The sequence below is a fragment of the Pantherophis guttatus genome, chromosome 4 (genome assembly GCF_059756535.1).
Source record: "Pantherophis guttatus breed Tessera chromosome 4, ASM5975653v1, whole genome shotgun sequence".
NCBI lineage: Eukaryota > Metazoa > Chordata > Lepidosauria > Squamata > Colubridae > Pantherophis > Pantherophis guttatus.
The window spans coordinates 76,899,810-76,916,540 of NC_142066.1; the positions used below are offsets into that span (position 1 = coordinate 76,899,810).

At 39.1% G+C, this 16,731-nt stretch overlaps 1 protein-coding gene across 28 annotated transcripts in view; it reads right to left on the reverse strand.

Moving 5' to 3' along the window:
• Window positions 1-16,731, reverse strand: part of SUGCT (succinyl-CoA:glutarate-CoA transferase) — a 529,555-nt gene that overhangs the window by 457,415 nt on the left and 55,409 nt on the right. For all 28 annotated transcript variants that reach the window (XR_015733898.1, XR_015733900.1, XR_015733901.1 and 25 more), the window contains exon 8: window positions 8,091-8,234. Coding sequence is in view for 21 of the 28 variants with exons in the window: in XM_034415734.2 (XP_034271625.1) it covers window positions 8,091-8,234 (144 nt within the window). In the remaining 7 variants the exon portion in view is untranslated. The remainder of the gene's footprint in view (window positions 1-8,090; window positions 8,235-16,731) is intronic.

A 16,731-nucleotide genomic window follows, 5' to 3' on the forward strand; every position in this document is an offset into this window, starting at 1 on the left:
CAGCGAGTTGGCCATGAAGTCTGCAGCCCTGCAGTGTCTTGGCTGCAGCAAGTTGGCTGTAAAAAGTTGGCCATGGCAAGATGGCTGTGGCAAGTTGTCCTAGACACTTTCTATATGAATCCATGTTTTATATGCACACAAAGAATCCATGTTTTATATGCATGTTTTATATGCACAGAAGTTTCAATTCAGTTGTAGAAAAAAGTTTGCTAATACCCTTTTTCTTCAACATATAGGGCTACAAATTGGCAACTATGATGCTCCAAGATGGAACCCCAAATTCCATCAGTTAAAGAACATTTCTTACATTTTAGGGAGCAGATCTGCAAACACAACTCTCCCTCTGGAAGTAATGGAAGCAAGAATAACAGGATTTGCATAACACTAGACTTCCAGGACTAGTTGGCAAAGTACAGACAACAAGGCATTTTTCTGTAACTCTGCTGCCATATAGTCAGGACGCTGAGGTTTGCTATGCTTATCAACCGCCTGTCTTTGCTGGCTGTTCCAAACTCATTATTATGTTGTCTTAGGCAATTGTCTTTGCTTCTTTATAGGTATGTATTAGCCCTGCAGCAAGATATAATCAGAGGTTTAAAAGCTTGGCTGGGGTCGCCTGGGTCTTCAGATTCCTAGGTGGCTACCACTCCACCTTGACTGTATTTATACCACTAGCTTCAAGATTGCAGCCATGATGTTTGCAAATAAAAGAGTGGTATAAATTTTTTATCAGAGTTGCCATTTTGTTTGAAATGTTGGATACTATAAACTGTAAATTGGATAATCAAAAGCAGAAAAGGAACTTACAGCAAACATGGAATATAAAGAATTCTGACCACAGTACGCAGTCCAAGACTTTCTTTAGACACACAAAATGCAGATATATATTCAGAAAGGTATGTGTATGCCTGTATGTATTTACATCAGTGTCCCATATTACAAAGCAAAACTGAAATTCTTAGTTTCATAAGCAGATTCCCAGCAGAGCAGCTGTAGAATAAGAAACCAAGATTACTCATGTAAATCTCTTGATCAAAGCAAAAATCTTTTTTTCTTTTGCAGAAAAAGAAAAAATGTGTAATAAAAATTGCTGAAGAGTAAAGTTTCTTGCTTAATGTCAGTTTGCAGAATTTGGAATGGCCTGAATCCCTTGTTTGTTTGGTCTCAACTGGCTACAATTAGAGGCAGGGATGATATTAAAAACTTTCAAGAAATAGTTTCTAGCCACAACAGAAAATGCAGATCAGTTTCATAATTGGAAACAAATTCAGAAACCACTTCCTTTTATTTACTGTCATCTAAAACTATTGTTTAGATGTTGAAGCTAAAAAGACTGGAATTGACAATTATAAATCATGTAAGCAAGGAAAAAGTTCAAAGACATTTTGTATCAAGGGTAAAAAGTTCATAGACAAGGAACAACTGTATGCAAGTTCATGCTGGATAACAACATCCATTAATTTAGGATCCATGTTCAAGATAGATTTTGATTTCATTTTTTTGCAAATAAGACATTACTTCTAGGTAGTGACTACCAGTACTAAGTAAGACTACCATTCCTTAAAGCCCTAGTAAGACCACACCTAGAATACTGCATCCGGTTTTGGTCACCACACTATAAAAAAGATGTTGAGATTTTAGAAAGAATGCAGAGAAGAGCAATCAAGATGATTAGGGGACTGGAGGCTAAAACATATGATGAACAATTACAGGGACTGGGCATGGCAAGTCTAGTGAAGAGAAGGACCAAGGGAGATATGATAGCAGTCTTCCAATATTTGAGGGGACACAGTCTGCCACAGAGAGGAAGGGGTCAAGCTATTTTCCAAAGCATCTGAAGGCCAGACAAGGAATAATGGATGGAAACTGAACAAGGAGAGTTTCAACCTAGAAATAAGGAGAACTTTTCTAACACTGAGAGCAATCAACCAATGGAACAGAAGTTACCTTCAGAAGTTGTGGGAGCTTCATCACTGGAAGCTTTCAAGAAGAGACTGGACTGCCATTTGTCAGAAATGGTGTAGGGTCTCCTGCTTGGGGGTGTGTGGACTAAATGACTTACAAGGTCCCTTCCAACTCTGTTAATCTGTAATTTAACTATTCTTTTGCTGACTATTTTCTATTCTCTTTACCAAAGCCAGAGAGTTCAGGTCCCATGGACTGATATTTTTAAATAAACTACCAAAATTGAAATTATATTAGTGCATATTTTAGCTCTCTAAAAATGGCAGTGTTAAGAAAATAACAAGGGAGTCAAACAATCCAAGGATGTATGAGCTTAGTTGATTCATGAAAAGTTGACTAATGTCTGGAATAGAGATTTTAAACTTTAAATAGCAGGAGTCTAGATTGTCTGCAATATTTTGGATTCTGCTTCTAGAATACTTTATTTTGTTTATATTTTAATATTAAGAAATACAGGTAATACTTGTATTACTTAAACTGCTTTGTGCAGTTATAGATTGTTTTAATGGCCTAAGTGAGCCTGTTTCATACATAATGTTTAAGCATAGACTACAGAATTTAGATTCATACTTTATGCTAAGCCAAAATGAAACAATGCCGTTTGTGAACCTGCTATGAATGTCATACAATGTATCTTTTCTTTTTAAAAGCATCCAACAGGATGTGAAAATTAAAATGCTGGAAATGTTATATGTCAATCAAATGCACATTGACTTCTAAAATATAAAACGTTAAATTCATATTTTATGCAGCTTCATATGCATAGCCCAGAACATATGAGAGTGCAAGGCATTGTTTTTACTTGTTTTACTTCAATTTTTTTAAAATTATAATTTACAGATTAACATCATTTTTAATCCAAAATGCTCCCTATAGATCAGGGGTAAAATACTCCCGGTTCAGACCGGATCACCCGATCTGGTAGCAAGGGCAGCGGGTGGTTCGGAGAACCGGTAGCAAAAATCCCTGCCCTCCCCCCATGCCCAGCTGAGCCGCGCAATCATCAGAGGCTTTTTTTTTATTTTTAAAAGCATTTTTTCTACAACCTCTTCGACTGAAAAAATGCTTTTAAAAGTTTTTTTAAAAAGCCTCTGATGATCATGCGGCTCAGCTGGGATCGTCAGAGGCTTTTAAAAGCATTTTTTTCTACAACCTCTTCGGCCAAAGAGGTCGTAGAAAAAATGTTTTTAAAAACCTCTGCGATCCTAGCTGAGTTGCCTGATCAGCTGAGGCTTTTAAAAGCATTTTTTTACAACCTCTTTGGCCGAAGAGATTGTAGAAAAAATGGTTTTAAAAGTATAAACTTGCAATATGCTAAACATAATACTTTTTGTAATGCAAATAAACCAGGCAGGTGGTTAGCATATACGTTAAGGAAAAAACAAAAATCTCGTACAATAGAAAAAATAGAGTATAAAGGTAAAGAGGTATATCAATAGAATATGATTAAAAAAGCATTTTTAGATTTTTATACGAGGTTATATGCTGGTGATAATATACAAGGTAATGATATAGAGAGATATTTGCAGAAGGAGAATATTCCTGCAATTACTGATGAACAAAGGGAAAGATTGAATGTATTAATAACCACTGAGGAAATTCTTTTGGCAATTAAACAATTAAAAAGTGGAAAGGCTCCTGGCACAGATGGTTTGACAGCAGTGTATTATAAAAATTTTCAATTAGAAATGGTAGAACCTCTTAAGGAGTTATTTGCTAAAATACAATGGAGAGGAGAGGTGCCACCATCCTGGAGAACAGCTTTTATTTCCCTGATTCTGAAAGAAGATCAAAATCATAGTCAACCCAAAAATTACAGACTCATATCATTGCTTAATACAGATTATAAGATCTTTGCAAAAATTTTGGCAAATAGACTAATGTCAGTTATGCAACAAGTGATTCATAAAGATCAAACTGGATTTATACAAGGGAGACAAATGAAAAGTAATGTAAGACAAATTGTTAATATACTGGAGTATTTGGGAAAGAACAACCAAGTCCCTGCAGTGCTTATGTTTTTAGATGCAGAAAAAGCGTTTGATCGATTGAATTGGCAGTTTTTAGTGGAAGTAGCACAAAAGATGCAGTTGGGAGAGCATTTCATACAATCCATTAAGGCAATATACTGTACCAGAAACAAACAGCACAAATAATAGTTAATGGTAGTCTCACAGAAACTTTTAAAATTGAGAAAGGAACAAGACAGGGGTGTCCCTTGTCTCCACTATTGTTTATTTTAACTTTGGAAGTATTGCTGAATAAAATATGGGACTCGGATAACATACAGGGTATTAAGATCAGGCAACATGATTATAAATTACGAGCATTTGCAGATGATTTGGTTGTAACTTTAACCCAACCAGTAAATTCAGTTACAGGTTTGATGGAGATAATTAGGCAATATGGTCAAGTGTCAGGATTTAAAATAAATATAGGGAAAACAAAGATGATAGCTAAGAATATGAATACAAATCAAAAAGAAGAAATGGAAAGAGTAACAGGATGCAAGATAGTGAAAAAGGTTAAGTACTTAGGAATTTTTATTACAACGTCAAATGGGAAATTATACAAGTATAATTATGAATTGTTATGGCATAAAATACAGACAGAGATGGATAAATGGAAAAAATTACAACTGTCTTTGTTGGGAAGAATAGCAGTAGTTAAAATGAATGTTCTGCCCAAGTTTCTATTTCTCTTTCAAATATTACCAATACTTAAAAAGGATGCAAATCTGGAGGAATGGCAGAGAGGCATTAATAACTTTGTTTGGGTAGGGAAGAGACCGATTGTTAAATTAAAAATAATGCAGGATACACGTGAAAGAGGAGGTTTGAAATTGCCCAATTTAAAATTGTACTATGAAACAGCTGTTTTGTCAGCAATTAGTGACTGGATTAATTTAACAGATGAAAGAATACTGAATATTGAAGGGTATGATTTGCTATATGGTTGGCATGCTTACTTAGTTTATGAGAAGAAGGTGGATAGGACTTTTAAAAGTCACATATTAAGGAATGCCCTCCTGCATGTTTGGAAAAAATACCAATATAAATTGAATGGCAAGATACCCATGTGGGTAGTACCCAGACATGCGATAGAAAATATAAGTATAGAACAAAGACAGGATGTAATTACTTATAAAGAACTTCTGATTACAGAAAGAAATGTACTACAGTTAAAGCCTCTGAATGTACTAAGAGAGGAAAGGGCAATTCAAACCTGGTTTCAATATGTACAGCTGCAGAATAGATGGGAAAAAAATCAGAAAATTGGTATTACACAAAGTGAAGAAAATTTGATAAAACAAATTAGGGACCAGAGTAAAATTGTTATGTATTTTAGTTCTGGCTGTGCACCGCCCTGAGTCCAGTAGGAGAAGGGCGGTATATAAATTGAATAAATAAATAAATAAATAAAATGCACATAAAAAGGTTGTATAATATATTGATAGAAATAGACTTGGAGACAGAGTTAGTTAAAGATAGTATGATAAAATGGGCACAAAATTTTGAGGAACCAATAATAATGGAAACATGGGAAAGGATCTGGGTAAGAAATGTAAAATTTACACAAGCTCAAAATTTGAGAGAAAATTTTTATAAAATGTTTTATAGATGGCATTTGGACCTAAAAAGTTAGCTTGTATGTATCCAAACCTACAACCCAAATGTTGGAGATGTGATTGTGTTGGTGCTACCTATTTTCATGTTTGGTGGACTTGTAAAAAAGTTAAAGCATTTTGGATAAAAATATGGTGGATTATTCAAAATATTTTTAAAAAAAGGATAAAGTTTATTCCACAGTTGTTTTTGTTAGGTATAATTACAGATTGTACGGTTATAGAGACTAATTTGATTCTGAACTTAATAACTGCAGCAAGACTCTTGGTGGCGCAGTACTGAAGAAGGAAGATTTACCTACTATTCAAGAATGGACATTAAAAGTAGTAAATTTAGCAGAAATGGCGAAAATTTCAGCATATCTAAAGGACCATTCAAATGAGAAATATATGTTAGAATGGAGAAGATGGATTGATTATATTCAAGGCAAATATCGGACTAAAAAATTTCAAATAGCTTATGAATGATCAAAGAGATTTTATAAAGTACTTAAATTTAGTTTAGTAAAAGGGGAGTTAAAGGTTCAAGAGGGGGATAGGAGGCCAAAGATAATTAGCTTACATTAGCTTATGATTGTCAAATGTTATACCCTGTATTTTGCTCTGGGAAGTGGGTGGGGGAGGGAGGGGAAGGGAAGGGCTGGAAGGGGAGGAGGGAGGGGGAAGAGGAAATGTCTGTAAAACTTTTTAAAACTTTTCAATAAAAAAAAAGTATAAAAAAAAGTTGGCCACGCTCACCCAGTCACATCCCCCCCCCCAAGCCACCCCCACAGAGCCGGTAGTAACAAATTTTACATTTCACCATTGCTATAGATTATCTTTAACTTCACAAAATCAAATTCTGGCAAGATTTTGGTGATCACACCACTTTTCTACTTAGATCCCAAATCATGAGATTTTTTAAAAGTTACTTTCATTTTCATTTTGGAAGATAAATTTATAGTTCTATGGCCCCAATGTTGTCTACTCTTATATAAATTTAGAAAAAATATCAAAGTGGATATAACATGTTTAAAATACAGGAATTTGTAAAAAGAAAAGGGACAGTTACACAATTGTATATAACATTCATAAATGAAAAGAACTTGCTACCAGTGGAGGAAAAGCTCCACTGGACTCAAAAAAATCAAAACTCAAAAAAACTTAAAACCCAGGATTAAGCCAGCTCTTTTTATATTTTTATCATGAATCATAAAAATAATATATATATATATATATATATATATATATATATATATATATATATATATATATATATATATATATGTAGCTGGATGGAGGGGAATATACACCAAACTTTTATACAAAGATTTCCCAAGGCCCAGGTCACTGTCCTCCTATTTTCAACCTTTCTGAATCTAAACGGCTCTTTTTGAATTCAATTCACACTTCTTACCACAACTGAAGATATCTAAATACTGTTATGTCAGAATATTCATGAACTGGGATAGGCACGGCAACAGATCAGCCATTGGGGACTGGATGGAATAGGACATGGTAACAAGGTTAGCCAATGTACTGTATAGGCATAGCAACTAAGTCAGCCAATGAGGGCTGTTTGGGAGCTGAGACAGCTAGGAGCCTAAGCGTGGTTTAGGCTAAGCTTAACTGCCTTGTATAGAGGAGGTTCTCTTTGTCTATATTAAGCTTTAAGATCTGTGCTGAGAACTAAACAAGTCTGAGCTTGTCTGCTCTGCTGAATTGAAACTAAGAACTGTTCTCTCCTCTGCCTGTAACTTCTACCACGTTGGAATTGGGTATTGGTATTAGCTATTGGTATTGTACATTTCTCTTCATGTGTTATATGTATATAAAGAAGTTAATGAATCCAGTTGAATCAGTTTACCTCTGTGTGCTTTCTGGATTTGATTTTGCAACAAACTCTGACATGTTGTTATGAAGAGCAGATTTACAATCATTAGGACACAAATTCTCATTTATGATTATTTGGGTAATTTTAGAAACATGTTAATCCCATAAAGTCTTCATTGCTATGGTGGCACCATTCTTCTTCTTTGGATTGAAGAAATCAGGTAGTCCTCAATGTATGATAACCACTAGAACCAAAGCTTCTACTGCTAAGCGATATAGGCATCAAATGAGTTGCTCAATCTTACAACTTTTTTTGCCATGGTCATAAGGTGTATCACTAATTAAATGAATCACATGGTCATTAAGCTCCCCCCATCAATCTTGCTTAATCAGAAGTCCCCTGGAAAGGTCACAAATGGTGAGCCCAGAATGTTGCAACTATCATAAATACATGCCAGTTGCCAAGCTGGATATTTTGTTCATGTGCAGATGGAGTGACAGTCATAAGTATGAGGATGCATCATAAACCACTTTTTTCAGCACTGTGGTAACTTTGAACATTCATTCAACAAAAGGTCTTAAAAACTACCTATACATACAATAACCTTTAAGCTGGTAAAAATTAATTAAGTGACAAAAACTATTCAAAGTATGTTTATTATTATTCAATCATTGAGTAAATCTTTACCTGAGATGAAAGCAGATTGCAATCCAAGTGCATTCCTTTCCCTGTTTTATGTCGTTGAAGAAGTGCAGCCATAATTGCTCCATATGCATACAATCCTGTAGCAAGGTCAGTCATAGCTACTCCTGGCCTAACTGGCTCACCACCCTAGAAAAAAAGTATCAGGATGACAAAACTGATGCTACCTCTGTCACTCTCAAAATGTTTTCTTCTTTAAACTGCAAATCAGACAACACTACTTACACCATCCAACTATGAAACTTCTTTAGAAGCGAGCTTCACATTCAATGATATGAGCAATTATATACATATGCTAAATTAATTAATTAATTAATTAAGCTAGCTGTTTAATCATTTCAGTAACTTAAAATAGTTGAAAAAATCTGAAGTGATCTGAATGAATCACTATATTATGAAGGGTAATTCTCAGTATGCATGCACCAGCTGTTGAGATGGTATCTTTGTTTAGATAAACAATAATATCTGCTTAGGGAAAGAAATGCATGCATTATCTGATTATCTGATTCACATTTCAAGATTCCAGAAGCAACCATCAAAGTTACATAATATTCCTTCTCTGGCTGGATATTTGCAGAGAAAAAAAATTGTCTATATTTTTAGTCATTTTAGAATACTCATTCATAAGTTCAGGAAATATTAAGCATGTATTCTCTTCTCTGCCTCTGTTGCATTTAAAAAAGAATATCTATTGCTGCACTCCAGAATTGTTTATCTTCTAGGAACGGGGGAAGAAACCTATGCAAAGAACAATATATTTAAGATTAAGAAGTGCTATGGTGGTGCAGTGGTTTGAATGCAGTATTGCAGGCTACTTTTTTTTTTTTTAATTTGATTTATATGCCACCCTTCTCCGGAGACTCAGGGCGGCTTACAGTGCGTTAAGCAATAGCATTCATACTTTTGTATATTTTTATACAAAGTCAGCTTATTGCCCCCATAAACTGGGTCCTCAATTTACCTACCTTAGAAAGGATGGAAGGCTGAGTCAACCTTGAGCCTGGTGAGATTTGATCTTACTTTAATTGCAGACAGCTGGTGTTAAATTACAGTGCTTAGTCTGCTGAGCTATCCAGGCTTGTACTTCTGCTGACTGCTGATTGCCAGCAATTCGGTTGTTCAATTCTTACTGGTTCAAGGTTGACTTAGCCTTCCTCCATCCTTTCAAGGTTGGTAAAATGGGGATCCAGATTGTTGGATGCAATATGCTGACTCTGTAAACTGTTTAGGGAGGGCTGTAAAGCACTATGAAGTGGTACATAAATCTAAGTGCTACTGCTATTACTATTTATTTGGATTTTTCATTTATTTCATATTCTTTGGATTATCAAATCTGTTACACTATGGATTTATAATAGCTGTTTTTTTTTAATGTTAGCCAACCCAGAATATCTCAATTCATTGCAGAGGATGCAACTAGACTAGAGATGAGATCACATATTTGGCTCCTTGCTACTTGGGTCTCTATGATATTTGTTTCACTGGAAGGTATTGCAAAGTATAGATATCAGCACAGAAAACCATATTGTCTGGCTTCACCATCCTTCATCAATCACTTTGAGCATTCAACATGATGCTAAATCAGTTCACATGAAAAAATAAGAACCTATTGTATGTGCCACTTGACATGCTGGATCAGAAATAAAAGATAAGGGCTCCAAGACTGATAGAATCTGTCCAAAGATGCCAGGTGTTAACATCAGTCTCCAAGCACAAGTATTATATAAGCTTCAGCACAATTGCAAAAGGTTAGGCTTTCTTGTCATATTCTCAAACTTCGTTAAATTTTATAGTAATGTGCTTGTGAACATATTGATCTGAATAATAATTCAGAAATCATCTGCAATAATGATTTCAGTAGGCTAGAAATAACATTCAAATCACATAGAATACTTTCTTCAATGGGATATTTGCAGGAAAAATCTCTTAAATCATAATTATTTGCTCATATTGGACAGCACATAACAACAAATACAGTTTATAAACCCTATGTCTATAATGAGAAGACGTAAGATAGCAGAATGATGCAAAAAAATAAATAATAAAAAGGCACTGAATATATCTGCATGGTTTCAATCCTGAGAGTCAGTCCCACTGAAAATATGGATTACTTCTATGCAAGCGTATATAAAATTGCAGAGTAAATGAAGCATATTGTTTCAAGGTTCATTAGACATAGAACTATGAGATTAAACTAAATAGAGTGCAGAAAAGGCTGCTTGTACTTAATGCCATCATCTGACACCCAACTCATTATCTAGCATGTCAGTTCAGAAGCCAATTTCTTATTAATTTCAGCCCTCTCTGCTAATTTAGGATTATTGAAAATTGCTTCCAGCATTCAGGCACATTTGGGATGCATTCCTGATTTATTCTAAAGGACCAAGTGTCAGACAAAAGAATGTGCTTCAGTTATAGTGGCTATAATAATTAAGCAAAATTAATAATCCATTAAAATGATGCTATATAAATATTTGAAACCAGATAAATTAATACTGAATTAACCACTTAATGATAATAATCTTATGTAATAGAATTATACTTCTGTAACTTTAAGAAATTTAAAAACTGGGGTGGGGGAGTGAAACAGATTTGGATACTGTTAGTAATTTTGTCTTGGATTTATTCTCTAAATGTGCCACCATTTCTCTTACTCAGGCAATATGGGACCTACTGCTTTGGCTTTAATCTTTATCCAAATGTGTTGGCTAGAGATCAAAGCTTTGCAGGCAAATATATAACTAAATGAAATGCCATGTGCAACATATACACATACACATCCATCATATTATTCCTTTCAGGATAAGCAATGTTATGCAAAGAGCAAAAATAGAGTAATAGTAAACCAAATAAATTAAAGGCATCTGATAATAAAAGGAAACATAGCTAAAGTTACTTTTCACCTATACCATTAACTGAATCTTTCTGCCATTGCAAATAGCTTTGCCCACCACATCCATACACTGTTTCACTTTTTCTTTTCTTTTATAAACTTCTCACTTTTCTTTTCAAAGATCCTTTAATGCCATCCAACCATAACATTCTTCATTTCATCTTCCTTCCAACACATTAACTGTTACTTGATATATTTGTATATCACTGTATATTTACAATGGTCCCGAAAATGTAGATTGACAATTAGTTTTCAAACTTCTGGCCAGTACAATGGGGACCTTGCCCTGGTAGTCACATGATCACAATTTGGGCTCTTGACAATCGGTATGCATTTACAATCACAACATCCCATGTTACATGATCATTATTTATCACCTTCACAGTTGGCTTCCAACAAAGGAAGTCAATGGAAAACTGACACTAACCCTCAAATTGTGGTTATATGATGTCATGCTTAAGAACTGAAGGTAATTCATAGTAAGTCAGGCATGTTTCATCTAATGACAACATCACTTAACAAAAGTTGCCAGTGTAAATTTCAATAATTACATGAGCAGTAACTATATTTTTTCCCTCTGAATCGTATTTGTTCAAACTTTGCATATTTTTTCTCAAAGTCATATCCGGTTCTTCTATTATTTCAATGAAACTGTCACCAATGTATGAATTCATACTTTCATGCATGCCCAAGATAACCTAGTTGCCACCAGTTCATACTTTATGGCATGAGTTTTAGTCTTTTCATATGTGAATGTCAACTTCACTTCTCTCCATGAATTCATTGTCCAATTCTATAATTTGAAGACATCTTCATTCAGATCTATTACTTCCCTTTTCCTTTTCTTACTTTCATATATGCACAGCATTATATATTTTTCTTTCATTCCATTCATTAATTCATATTTTTTGTAATGTACTCCTCTTACCCTGAAAGTTGCAACCTTTCATACGCTGACTTGCAGATCATAATCTTCATCTCCTATCAAGATTTAGCCAGTATGACTTTACTATGTTAGAGTAAAGCTTTAGTCATAGCTCTGCTACAAACAAAATTCCCAAAAAATGGTAAGGAATATTCCAGTCCACTTTTAAACATTTAGGCTAGCATGCCACAAATGCAATCAGTTTTAATCCATGTGTGCTTGTTATTCTACTGTATGTAAACTAGCTTCTCTATTTGAGAGATTAAACTATAGGTCAACAGATTGTTTCTCATATTTTCACCTTAGAGAATTATATAGCTATATAAAGATTTAAACTTTTTGAAATTCAGCAGGACGGATATGAGATAGTGGAGCTCCGCGGAGCTTCACAAAACCCAGCCGATATCTGCTTGCCCGGAGACTTTACGGGACCAAAGCCACCCTGAAGGGGTGGTGAAGAAAGGAGGGACATTTTGTAGATCACGAGGAAACAGTAATTTCCTTGCTTGATCCAAAGAAACTCTTCTGATTGGCAGCAGAGACAACAGCCATTTTGGCAAGACCAAAGCTGTGACAATCGGGACAAGAACATTATGAGCTGGAGCAGTGTGTGAACAGAGGACTGAAACTGGGTGAGACAACTTTCAACCTGTATATTAGAGATTTAAACCCAAATAAAAGAATTCTTTTTTTAAAAAAGACTCCAAAACGCTAAGAAAGCAGTGATTTAACACACGGAGAAAGATTACAGACCCAAATGTGAAACAAACTTTTAATGGAAGACGATGAAGCTTTAAAATATAGAAACCCTGGAACTTGTCATAGTCGGAAAAGTTCTTGGGGGGGGAGAAACTATCCCCCTCAGAACGGGCTTGCAATTTGGGTGTCCTCCTAGACTCACAGCTAAGATTAGAGCAACATCTGTCAATTGTGGCTAGGGGGACCTTTGCACAGGTTCGCCTGGTGCACCAATTGCAACCCTACTTGGATCAGGAGGCTCTCCTCACAGTCACTCATGCCCTTGTCACCTCACGGTTAGATTATTGCAATGCGCTTTACATGGGGCTACCCTTGAAAAGTGTTTGGAGACCACAGTTGGTCCAGAACGCAGCCGCGCGAGCTGTCGTGGGTGCACCTAGGTAGACCCACATTACACCAATTCTCCACGAGCTGCACTGGCTCCCTATTGGTCTCTGGTCACAATTCAAGGTGTTGGTTATTACCTTTAAAGCCCTACATGGCTCAGGGCCAGGTTATCTTCGAGACCGCCTTCTACCGCATAGCTCCCAGCGACCAGAAAGATCCCACAGAGTTGGTCTCCTCCAGGTCCCGTCAGCTAAACAGTGCCAGCTGGCGGGCCCGCGGGGGAGGCCCTTCTCTGTGGCTGCCCCAGCTCTCTGGAACCAGTTACCTCCTGAGATCCGGACCATCCCCAACCTATTGGCTTTCCGAAAAGCGGTGAAGACCTGGCTTTTCCGGCAAGCCTGGGGCCGTTGATCTCGCTCTTGCGTTCTGGAGAAATCCGGCCATAAATGGTGTGAATGCGTTTTAATTGTTTTTAATGTTTTTATATATGGTTTTTAAATGCATTGTAAGCCACCTCGAGTCTTCGGAGAAAGGCGGCATACAAGCTGAACAAATAAATAAATAAAATAAATAAGTGACATAATTTGCGGATAATATTGTCTGATTACTAGAAGAAATCATGTAAAGAAAAAGGATTTTGGGTTTTTTTTTTTCTCCTCGAGTTTTCTGACAGTCAGCTGTTCTATCTTTGCTTTGCTTCATGTTGGAACCTAGAGCAGGGGTGCCACCTACTTGCAAAAGAAGATATTTTACTAGTACACGGTGGGAAATGACCTTGGCAAGTAAGGACTGATACCATGTTTCCCCAAAATTAAGACCAGGTCTTATTTTCTTTTGACCCCTGAAAAACCAGCTAGGGCTTCTTTTTGAGAGGGTCATATTCCCCCCCCCCCGATGTACCGGTATGAGGTGGCGGGTGAGCGTCCCCTTGCGCCAGCTTCCCGAAGGGTCCCTGCAGGCCACCCCTATCATCCACAAAACAGCTGCTTCATTGGTGCCACTCAGGCCGTTGTCTTCAGCAAACGTGGTAATCTACCCCCCCCCACCTGCAGTCGTCCTTTCAAAGAGGAGTTTCACCATGACGAAGAGGAGGCAGGAGGCAGCATTTGCACGGGTTGGGCTTTTTCCTGCCTGTCCTCTTTTCTCAGTCTATGCTGCCCCACACAGAGCCAATAACAGAGTAGCAGCACCCGCCAGGACCCAAAGAGTGCTGGGCTCAACATAGCTGTAAACCCAATGCCCGCAGCACTGAATAGGCATGCAGGCCAGTGCTCAGCAGCCCAAAGGCGGCAGCAGGCAAAGTGGCACAGGCAGAAAGGCTCCACCCACAATGCCAGCAGCATGGGGCCTGCCTCAGCCGAGAAGTGTCCCAGCAGCAGTTGGGCCAGCAGGAAGGGTGGGTGAGAAGCTCCCTGCCTGCCAGGCACTGAAGCTCCACCACTGCCACTGGGGGAGAAAGAGAGATCCGATCCAACCTCGGAAAGCTGGTGGCAATGTGCTCTCTCTCTCTCTCTCTCTCGCTCTCTCCCTCTCTCTCTCTCTCTCTCACACACATACACACACACACACCCCTCCAAGGCAGCCACATCCCTTCACTAATCTGTTTTCCAGCTGTGTTCTTCACTGCACGTGCAGGGCAAGAAATCTGTGGGACTATGGTAAAAAAAAAATACCATAGTTCAGACCTTCCAACTTCTCATGAAAAAAAATCTCACGAAGTTGGAAGGTCTCAACTATTTTTTTTTACCGTAGTCCCACAGACTTCTTGCGCTGAATGCACAGCAGAGAACAAAGCTGGAAAGCAGGTTAGTGAAGGGATGTGGCTGCCTTAGATGGGGTGGGGGTGTGTGAGGGATGTGTGTGTGTGTGTGTGTGTGTGTGTGTGTGTGTGTGAGTGAGTGAGAGAGAGAGAGAGAGAGAGAGCACATCACCCCCAGCACTCCAAGGTTGGATCGAATCTCTCTCCCCACCCCAGCAGCAGTGGAGGTTTAGTGCCTGGCTAGCGGGGAACATCTCACCCTGCCTCCTGGCCCAGCTGCTGCTGGGACACTTTTCAGCTGCGGTAGGCCCCATGCTGCTTGTGCTGCCTCGTTTACTGCCACCTTTGGGCTGCTGAGCACCAGCCTGCATGCCTACTCGGTGCTGCAGGCACTGGGCTACAGCTACACTGAGCCTGGTGTTCTTCGGGTCTTGGCAGGTGCTACAATTCTCATTCCGGCTGTGTGTGGGATGGCGGCGGGCAAGGTGGCATGGCTCCACCAGCGGCTGGTCGCAAAGGACCCAGGCAGGCTGGCGGTGCTCAGGTTTTTGATCGGGTCTTGGTAATGGACTGGGCCAGGAGGAAGACAAGGTGGCTGCAGAGCCACCGCAAATGAGGCAGGCAGCAAAGGCGACTAGGTATGATGCTTGCGGTGGTGCTGCCATTCACACGCGCAACGCCACAACAAGCCTTGCAGGATTCTGCTCCAGGAGGCTGCCCTGGTTATGACAAACCTCATGGTGGTACCACTGCTCCCAACTTTGAGGGAGAGAAACAAGCCAGATTCTCTGCTGCTTCTGCTTTCCAGCCAAAAGCAGAAGCAGCAGAGACCTTGGTCTTTCTTTCTTTTTTTTCTTTTTTTCTTTCTTTTGCAAAGGAACACAAGCCTTGCAGCACGAGGTTTGACATACTGGTGCAGCCACGAGTGGCAGGATGCTCAGGTTGCGAACAACCCGGGGATTTGGGCGGCATTTAAGTGGCCAGGATGCCTGCAGGATCCCTGGCTTCCGAGGCAGGCAAGGCCCAGGGAAGAGGTGCTGTGAGGGAGCCCATTTCTCATATTGGCCGTGCGGGGGTCGCCCACACAGAGTCTGTGCCTCAAGGTGCCACCCTGAGCAGGTGCCAAGCTGGAGGCTGGGGTGCGTCAGTCCCCTTACCCAGTTGCCCTCTGCCGTTTCTCATCAAATGTCTTTGTGGATGTGTGGGTGGGTGTGTGGGTGTGAGGGAGGGAGGGAGGGAGGGAGGGAGGGAGGGAGGGAGAAGGGGAGCAGAGAGGAAACACTTTCAAACAGCGTTGCCTGCTATTCTTGTTATTCCCCTCCATCGTTTCTCTTTCTCTCTCTCTCTCTCTCATTCTCTCTCTCACACAGAGAGACATTTGATCGCTTGAAAGAGACAGGCTGAGCTTTGCTTCTATCATAAGCATGCGCTTCCCACAATCTTCCACAGTTGCCTGCCCTTTTCTAAAGCAGCAGCAGCTGGGGATGCGGGGGGAGCCAATTCTGATGGACGGCATGGCTTTCTGCCTCATCATAGCATCAGTCTAAGCAACACCCAAGTTCCAGGCCTGGTGGAGTGCCAACCGTGATCGCCGCCTGCTCCATAGCCACAAGGTGAGCTGTGGAACAGAGGAGCCCTCTGTTGCCTGGCGCCGTGAGCAGAGCTGAAGCTAGCAAGAGTGTGCGGGAAACATCTCCAGGCACCCGGAGAGACAAAACTCCCGGCCTTCACTGGATCAGCTGATCTGTGGGCCGTGGTTAAGAGGCCAGGCAGCCACGTAGTAACCGGGGAAGAAAAGGGCTGACTCCTTGCTGGCCACGCCCACCCCTTCACTAAGGCTTATTTTTGCGATAGGTCATATATTAGGCCCACCCAAAAAAAGCAGACTAGGGCTTATTTTTGGGGTAGGTCATTGGGGGGGGACAAGGTAACAGAAGAAAAACAAAGAGGAGAAGAAAGGAGA